This window comes from Bidens hawaiensis, unplaced genomic scaffold (assembly GCF_021521415.1).
Source record: "Bidens hawaiensis isolate Kalapana, Puna unplaced genomic scaffold, B.hawaiensis_p1.1 tig00025049_1, whole genome shotgun sequence".
In the NCBI taxonomy this organism is placed as follows: domain Eukaryota; kingdom Viridiplantae; phylum Streptophyta; class Magnoliopsida; order Asterales; family Asteraceae; genus Bidens; species Bidens hawaiensis.
In genome coordinates, this window is record NW_027493987.1 from 122,626 (window position 1) to 131,857 (window position 9,232).

General features: G+C 35.1%; 1 protein-coding gene and 1 pseudogene across 3 annotated transcripts; both read left to right on the forward strand.

Annotated features, from left to right (window-relative positions):
- The first annotated feature begins 193 nt into the window (after positions 1-193).
- LOC143570790 (CASP-like protein 5A2 pseudogene) lies at positions 194-4,138 on the forward strand (annotated as a pseudogene). The gene is made up of 3 exons (XR_013141991.1): positions 194-347; positions 3,520-3,652; positions 3,760-4,138. The product of XR_013141991.1 is annotated as a CASP-like protein 5A2 pseudogene (transcript).
- A 1,045-nt stretch (positions 4,139-5,183) lies between these two features.
- Positions 5,184-7,238, forward strand: LOC143570761 (uncharacterized). Of its 2 annotated transcripts, XM_077056332.1 has the most exons (7): positions 5,184-5,241; positions 5,976-6,053; positions 6,172-6,239; positions 6,313-6,453; positions 6,543-6,584; positions 6,716-6,921; positions 7,003-7,238. In XM_077056332.1, the coding sequence occupies exons 2-7, from the start codon at positions 5,977-5,979 to the stop codon at positions 7,129-7,131; spliced, it is 663 nt and encodes a 220-aa protein (XP_076912447.1). In that variant the 5' UTR covers positions 5,184-5,241; position 5,976; the 3' UTR covers positions 7,132-7,238. The 2 variants fall into 2 exon arrangements, with proteins under 2 accessions (XP_076912447.1, XP_076912446.1); XM_077056331.1 differs by lacking the exon at positions 5,184-5,241 and having other exon boundaries at positions 5,729-6,053.
- The last annotated feature ends 1,994 nt before the right edge of the window (positions 7,239-9,232 follow it).

Below are 9,232 nucleotides of genomic sequence, written 5' to 3' on the forward strand. Positions count from 1 at the left end.
GTTTGTGTCTGTCTTATTTGCTAACAGGTAATTCGGGAAATCGGGGAGATCAGTGATGAGAGTAAAATGAAGCTCAAGAATAAGGACTTGATTAAATTTTCTTTTATTTAAGAATTTAATAAATTTGACTTAGAATTTCTTTCAGTGTTTTTAACTCTTTTGGTTGCCATGGGATTCTTTTCATTTCATTTAAATGGTTTTTGTTTGGTCTATGTTATCTGTAAGAGTGACACGTCAGCCTGCTCCGGGTTGGGGTGTTACATTAAGAGTCTTTCAGTTCGTATTTGCTGCCGTTGCGGTTGCTGTTATGGCTGCCACCAGTGATTCCCCTCCGTCACTGCGTTCCGGTAACTTTTAATCGATCAGAAGATTAAGACTAGGGAAATTAAGGGTTTTGATTAAAAGTTGTTTAGGCATTTTATCGAACACTTGGTGTGCGGTAGTTGTTAAACACTTGAAATTTTTGATCGAAGCTTATTCAATAATGCATTTTATTAACACTTCATTAGGGCTGATCACGAACTGAGCTGAGCCGAACCGAATGCAGGCTTGCTCATACTTGGTTTGGTTTGAAAACAAGCCGAACCGAGCGAATTGAATTTTAAGAAACGAGCGTTATTTTTATGCTTGAACTTGGTTTGGTTTGAGCGGCTTGGTTTGGCTTGGTTTCGTACAAAGTTTTTAATTTTAAATTTCTAAAAGTAAAAATATCATTAGTTCAAGACTTTCAATATAAAAATGTCAAGATTTCCAACCCTAAAATGTCTAAGACTCAAAGTTAACTAGAAAACATATATAAAACGAGCAGTCATTGTTAAATTGAACTATAAAGTCAACACAAAAAAGGAAAATTTCAAAAACTTTAAAAAATACTTTTTTTTATAGAGAATTCTGTAATTTGTCTCCCTAGTATATGGACCAATTCTACAGGTTTGACACTGAAAATGATTTTGCGAACTTTGGACCATCGTGATATTTGGGCGGGTCAATCTGACTCCTTTCCGTCAGTTGACCGTGAGTTGACTGACAAAAAACGGTGAAATTACCTTTTTACCCCTGAGTCTATAATTAAACCTAAAACTAAATATCCAAATTTCGTGTAGTGGGTGGGGTTCGAACCCCGGACCCCCGGTTTAACAACAAACAACACAAACCAGTAGGACTGAGCTACCATTTAATAAAACTACACAATATCTAATATATATTAAGTACCACAATGTGCTGTATATGTATGTTGTATATATGTTCTGTATGTATGCCGTATAGTATATATATATTGTGTATATATAGTCCGTAGATATATATATGCTGTATATATATATGCTGCATATATATATATGCTGCTGTATATATATGTTGTATATATATATGCTGCTGTATATATATGCTGCATATATACATATGCTGTATATATATGCTGCATATATATATATACTGTATATAATGTTTTTAAACGACGAAACGAGTCCGAAAACGACGAAACGGGTCGTTTTTTAACAAACTTTTCGTTCAAAAACGACGAAACGGGTCGTTTTTTAACAAACTTGTTGTTCAAAAACGACGAAACGGGTCGTTTTTTAACAAACTTTTCACTAAAAAACGACGAAGCGGGTCGTTTTTTAACAAACTTTTTGTTCAAAAACGACGAAACGGGTCGTTTTTTAACAAACTTTTTGTTAAAAAACGACGAAACGGGTCGTTTTTTAACCAACTTTTCACTAAAAAACGACGAAACGGGTCGTTTTTTAACAAACTTTTCACTAAAAAACGACGAAACGGCTCGTTTTTTAACAAACTTGTTGTTCAAAAAACGACGAAACGGGTCGTTTTTTAACAAACTTTTTGTTCAAAAATGACGAAACGGGTCGTTTTTTAACAAACTTGTTCAAAAACGACGAAACGGGTCGTTTTTTAACAAACTTTTCACTAAAAAATGACGAAACGGGTCGTTTTTTATTGTAATTTTAGCTAAAAAACGACGAACCGACTCGTTTTTTAGTTATCCCCAAACCCAAGCCCGAACACTCAATGAACACAACCATTCTTTTATATATATTACACAATACATAAACACAATACATAAACACATATATCAAAACACCCGAATTATAATCTTCGGGATTTTACGCGCCGAAGTCGAACCCGAACACCCCGAACACTACGGTAGGAGAAGCGGGTCGACATTCCACGTTCTACGGAACGCCAACCGGACTACACCGGCGACTTTAACCACAACGCGGACGGAAATTTGACGAATCCGAAACCGGATTCGGAGACCTATTGCTAGTGGGACTCCGATTAAACATGTGAACCGAATAATGAACACGAAAACCATGGCGGCGTCGGATGTGGATGGGGATGGCGGCGGGATGGTGGCTCGGCGTCGGTGGTGGCGCGGCGTGGGTCGGTGTTGATGATGGAGATGGAGATTGCGATGGTGATGGAGATGGCGACGGTGATGGTGATGGTGATGGAGATGGCGGTGATGGTGTTGGTGATGGGTGAGGGTGTCGAGTATATATAATGGGTGATGAAATTGTGGGGAAATTGTGGAGGTTGAGTTGGGTAAGAAACGAAGGAAGGAAAGAGTGAGGAAGGAGGGTGGAGAAGGGGGAAGAGTATGGAGGAAGGAGGAAGAAGATAATACCCGGTGGTCGGATTGTCATTTTTCCCGGCAAGCTGGTTTTTTCAAGCTTTTAAAAAATATAACTAACAGAGGGGCACATATGTGACTGGCCAAAATTACATTTGTAAAAAGTCTAAATTACCCTGCAAATAAACGGACTTAAACGAAAATATTTAACGGAAGGAGTCAGATTGACCCGCCCAAATATCACGATGGTCCAAAGTTCGCACAATCATTTTCAGTGTCAAACCTGTAGAATTGGTCCAATAGCAGAGAGACAAATTGCAGAATTCTCTTTTTTATATATACACATAAATTATATATATAAAAATAATAAATAATTAATAATTCAAGCAAAAACGAACCGAACCGAGCGAAGCTTTGCTCATGCGCGGTTTGTTTTCAAACCGGACCGAGCCGAACGGCTCATTTCCAAACTGAGTCGAAATCGAACGAGCATTTTTCGAGCGGGCGGTGAGCGACGAGCAGTTTGGACAGCCCTACACTTCATGTGTAATAATTGTTAAACCCTTTAAATTAAGAGTTTTAATCTAGGGAAAATGTAAGAGTTTTGATCAAAACAATTTTAGGCGTTTTATCGAACACTTGATGTGCGGTAAATGTTAGACCCTTGAAATTAAGAGGTTTGATCAAAACTCATTCATGCTTTTTATCGAACTCTTCATGTGCAATAATTGTTAAACCCTTGAAATTAAATTAAGAGTTGTGATCAATAATCATTCATGCATTTGATCAAACACATGGTGTGTGAATTGTGATATTTGTCGAACCTGATTCTGAGCGTTTAAACCTGTATTATCAGTTATATATGCTGTTGATTGATATCATATGAAACTTGTGAGATAAATTTACTTGTTTCTTGTTGTACAAAGGTACCTTGTTGCAGCTCTAAGCTTGCAATGCTTGTGGAGTTTCTCACTCGCCATTATTGATCTTTACGCTCTTCTAGTGAAGCGTAGTTTAAGAAATTCAAGAGTTCTTGGTTTCTTCACCATTGGAGACGCGGTAAAGATGCTTACTTTGCATTTCCGTTGCCTCTGATTTGGTTTCTTATGTTCCTTAAAAGATTGTTTTGTTTTTTGATCACGGGTTTGACTTTTCTTGAAATGTAGATAACTTCAACACTTACGTTTGCTGCAGCATGTGCGTCAGCGGGTATCACAGTTCTTATCGGTAGTGATTTCAACAACTGTGGACAAAACCACTGTACCAGATTCGAGACCTCAACTGCTATGGCTTTTATTAGCTGGTTTTTTGGTTTCACCTTCGTTTTTCTTGTGCTTTTGGTCTTTGGCGTCCAGGGGATGACGCCAAAGATATTAGCTGATCAGATTTTTGTTGGCGTATAAAATCTGATCAGTTAATATTTAGACATGCATGACATGTGACATTGTGGAGTGTACTCTTCTAGATTTTGTTACATGTTTTGGAAATACTTGTGAGTACATATTTAGTATGATGATCCAAATGAAGTCTACACTTGTTGGAGGTGCTTTTGTACTATTGATTTCATGTTGTAAGTTCATCTAGAATTGAAAAACTAAATCTTGGTTTGGTTTTTGTCTTCTCTAAATGTGAAAACGATTAGCCACGGATTAGGAGAGTTTGGAAGTGCGTTCTATAATTAATTATCTAACTTACGAGTAAACTAGTTTGGTTCTATTCTATGATTATTTAAAAGTTAAATAATTAGTATACGATGGCAACAAAATCCCTTTAGTAGTCCCATTTCACAATTTTCTGTCTTTTAAGCATTCTTTTTGCATTTGTTATTTGAAGAGGGCAGTCACTGACTTGTTGTCTGGTTGCATTCTATAGTGAAGTAACACTACTTTTTAATGAAATATATTCTTTAGAGAAGAATATTTTTTTATTACATTTACACTTTTTGTACGTTCAAACATTGTATCTACACTTGTTATATTTAGTTGCGTATTCATATATCCTAATTGTGAGAATGTGAAATATTGACCGAACTCATTAATACCTCACTACTAATGAGATGAGTAAAACATAACTTCTAAGGAAGGGACGACCTTTAGGAAGTTAAAACACATAAATCCAATGAAATCAGATATGAAAACAATGAAATATGAACTTGAATTCTCAACCTCGCTAGTTAATTAAGATCACACAGTTCCTTTAAACAAAATGAAAAATCTTCATGAGTATTCATTTTCAACATTTACAAGTCAGCTTTTCTTATAAAGGAGAAACTCGGTGCACAAAGTCTTTGTATGTACGGCCGTTGAGTTTAATTGCAACAAAAATAAAATATTGAGGACTGAAATAACAAATTTTAAACTAAAATGGTCATTCGGAAAAAAAAGTCAAATATTGTTTCTTAAAAAATTAAAGGCTACAAATTGAACATGACTCGGGATTTTTGGGATTGCTTATTTTTACCAACTTATAACTTATTGATTTTTCGAAAATAAATAAGATTTTTGAGATTGCTTATAACGTGAGTGAGAAAAGTTACCTCTTACTTGTTAAAAAATTTAAGAATCCCAAACACCCCCTTAAACCCCTTCTTCAGTTCACGTACCATCGACCCAGCGGCTGCGATTGCATTCACAAGTCTCAGCATTCCGGTTAGTTAATCATCTGTTTTGTGTGTGTTCTTTCTGTGTTCAATTTTTACAGTATATTGAATATTGGATTCTTTGAAAACTGAAACCCTAATTTTGTATGTTTCTGTCTTGTATTGTTGATATGCACACAAGCTGTTCGATGAAATGCCTGAATGAGAATTGCATGATTTTTTTCAATACAAACTTTTGATTTAAGCTGACTTGGTAATTAATATTCAATGGTTATGATAAAATGTTATTGCCATTCTTTTTGATGTTGCAATAGATGTGTTAATAGTTGATTGTATCTGTGCTGATCATTTACAATGTGTCGTCATCCATTTCGTAATAGTTTAGGTCAACAGATCGAAAACAGTTTGTTTTTCAGGTTCTGTCTTAGTCGGGTCCTTTTGGTCTATACCCGAGAGCCAGTCAATACCCAAATTTCTTATTAAACTATACCCGAAGACCACTCAATAGAAACATGTTCTGTCTGATCTGATCTTGTGTTATTTCGGGTCGAGCTTTCGGTTTTAATCAGGTGTACCTGATTTTTGTTAACTCATATATTTATATGTAAATGGCACAAACATTGTTATATTGCAATCATTTATGAGTGGAACCGAGAGTTGCTTGGTTGTTAACGTGCGACAAACACTTTGTATTGTTTGTCGTTCTCTCTTTCTCTCTCTCTCTCTCTCTCTCTCACGTGCGCGCTCGCACACACACACACTCAACTTCCAATTGTTTTGCAGAATGGAAATATCAGAAAGTAAATCAAACACAGAAACAAAAGGGAAAGTTGTCCAGATTTTTCCACATTTTATGGCAAGGTTTGTACAGTTATTTTTGTTTTCCTTGCTATCAAAATTTCATATACATTGTGTATTCTATATAATATGTAGTATTTATATACCAACCATGTAATCCAACACCGTTCTTTCATTATAGGATTGCAAAATTTGAGGAGCTAGCTGCTGCAGGTTATAGATTTCTAGTTAACTTCCGTCAAGGGCTCGGTAAATTTCTTTGATAATCTTTGTTATATTGCTATTCTTTTTATAATATCAACTCTTCATTTTATATACGCAGAGTTCATCAGAAGACCGCCTATTGACAAAACATCGGAAATCTTTGAAAGGGTGATTAAAAATAATAATACTGATAGGATTCAGTCTTACATTAAAGCTGGATATGTGCATACTTCCAGTAGGGTTGAAAATCTAAACAAGTGTAAGTGATTGTTAAATGTTTTATAATTGGTTTTATTTTGTGGGTTGACTTTTTGGTCTTCTTTGATTTTGTTGATGTGCATACAGAAGTGAATACAAGCCATGTTCAACTGATGAACATTGCAAGTAAAGGTAATATTCTTATTAATCTTGTGGACTTGATATCATTAGTGTCGAATTATTTATAAACAATGGTGAAGGGTAAATATGTAATTTTATATTTTTTCTGATGGGGTCTTTTTTTATATAATTGTTGACCCTAGAAAAAGATATTATGAATGAACTTGAATGCCTCGTCGAGGATGTAAAGCGAGCAATAGAAGCTGCAAGTGAAACTTCACAAGATTATCACACTGATTTGGATCTTGAGGGAAATGTCGCTCTTGCCCCCGAGAAACCTGGAGATGTTGATTATGCAACCATGGTAGCTGTAGTATATAGCATGGTGAAACAGGATTATGTGATGCAGGTACAATATTCCGTTCCTTATCAACAAGTCATAAACTTCATGCACCAGTGTAGGGGTATAACGGGAATTTTACATGTGCAGGAAAAGATTGTTTCTTCGCTTAGTTTAAAGACGTCATCAGGAGAACTAGAGAGCTATTGCCTGATGTGGTCATTGCATCCATTTGTGAATGATGAAATTATGCATAAAGCTTGGAGTTTGATTTCATAATTTTTTTTTTTGTGTATTTTACAAAAATCGGAATTTTTTGGTAGCAAATAGGATGTGGAATCTTTAGGTTGTGAATTTGAGTACCTTTTTAAGGATATGGACTCTTGTTTTGAGGATTTGATTGAATGCAAGAACAAATGATAGCAGTTTTGAGTATAATGCAAAGATTGTTGCTTGGATGATTAAAATCTTGTGTTATTGTGGATTTGTGGAACACGCTATGTTGATATTACTTGTCGTTATAGAGGGCGCAACCCCATGACGAATCCTGAAGTGCGTCACAGGAACATAGGCTGCTGGAATTCTATGTTATTATCAGATACAAAGAAAATAGAATATAGGGAGTAATACTGGTTTAAATTATCCTACATAGTCTTCTAAATTTAAGGAAAGGTACAAAGAGAAAGTGGATTGTAAGTTAAAACACAATGCTGAGCAAAATGTAAAACAATGATGAGTAATATACCACAATGTTGAGGAAAAAATACACAAAAAATGATAAATAAAAGACATAATAATCTAAACAAAAAATCTAAAATCTACAAGCTTGAAATTGAAAAGCGAAAACCTAAAATTTTATATTTATATCGTTAGTTTGAGTTCAATCGGAGTCCATTTGATACCCTTTCTAAGACTTCTTAGTTTTAGAAAACTATGTGTTTGAACACAACCTTAATAATACTACCTATGACACACCAATGATAAAAAATTAAAACTGACATTCGTTTTCTTGGTTAGAATGCAAAAAAATGCTCAAGATTTATTTCTTTTTTCTTCCCAAATGCTAGTTGATTTGCAGTTCTAGCAAGCCTCGTAGTTAATTACTAAAAATATTAGAGATGACTCTTTTACCGCATTGTCTAAGACGTCAAAATGTGTAGGTTGGCGTCTTGGCAATATGCTTACCAAATGACCATTAGCCGGCCATAAACATAATTTTAAGTCGTTATAATCATTTCATAATAAAAACCATATCACACTGTAAAATATATAGTGTCTTATGTTTATTATATGTGATTTCAGCTATGTACAACCTGAAATACAACACAAATCTAACATGAACATAATTAAGTTGACGTGTATAAATGGTGTAATAAATAAGTTGTTTTCGGACTATACTAATTAGGTTGAACATGTGATATGAGTGTCAATCCCACATAATCCCTTGAAAATATGAATTATTAGAAACTTTGGACAAAAAATAAGTATATTTATATACGTGTTATATAACTTATAATAATTTATGACTTTGTGTTGTCCTGGCTGGGAGCTTTACAAAAAGCTAAGACGAATAAGATATTGATACTCAATTATATTGAGTTTGATATGAATCTTGAACTAAAGAAATAGGTAAAACCTTGTCCCATACAAGTGGAGGAACACACATTTGAGTGGTTTATAAGTGAGATTTGAGTTAATCTATCTTAAATATTACTTTCTTAGATCGACCCATGGCTTGGTAACCAGACCAAAGAGCCTTTAGTTACTTGAACCAAATGAAGTAAGTTTTCATAGAAGAAGTGAAGATGTGGGCACCACAAAAGACAGCATGAGTGCGGTTGATGTCTAACATGTGTCAAAAGATTAGCAATGTTTCAATAAAAACAACCAGAATCTATGTCAGCCATCCCAAGGAGGACACGTAGGATCTTTATTTTGATTTTTTCAAAACTGCCAAAATGCACATTTTTATGAGTTAGGTACGTACTTTGGTTTATGAGTTTATCGTAATGATAATTGTAGAAAGCACTAGAAACATTTACAATTTTACACCATAAATACATTATTAATTTCGATGTATTCCCACACCACGTAACTCTTTTCTTACCTGCATGCTCTGAAGAAACACTAAGTGACCCCGGCAGATTAAGGATAATCTTAGGGTTAAGTAGATGTTTCCCACGAGGGTTAGGTCCGGCAAAGATGGTTATTCTTCTCAACCTGCAAAACAGGCACCGTAAGCTCGTCACTGAGAAGGGGGGGGGGGGTTCCTCCTTGTGATCACCCTCCGGCGTGAGAATCAGACTAGATTGCTCTAAATATAAGTGTATATTGAGAGAAATAGCTAGAGAAGATGATGATACCGTTCCAAGGTGTTGGA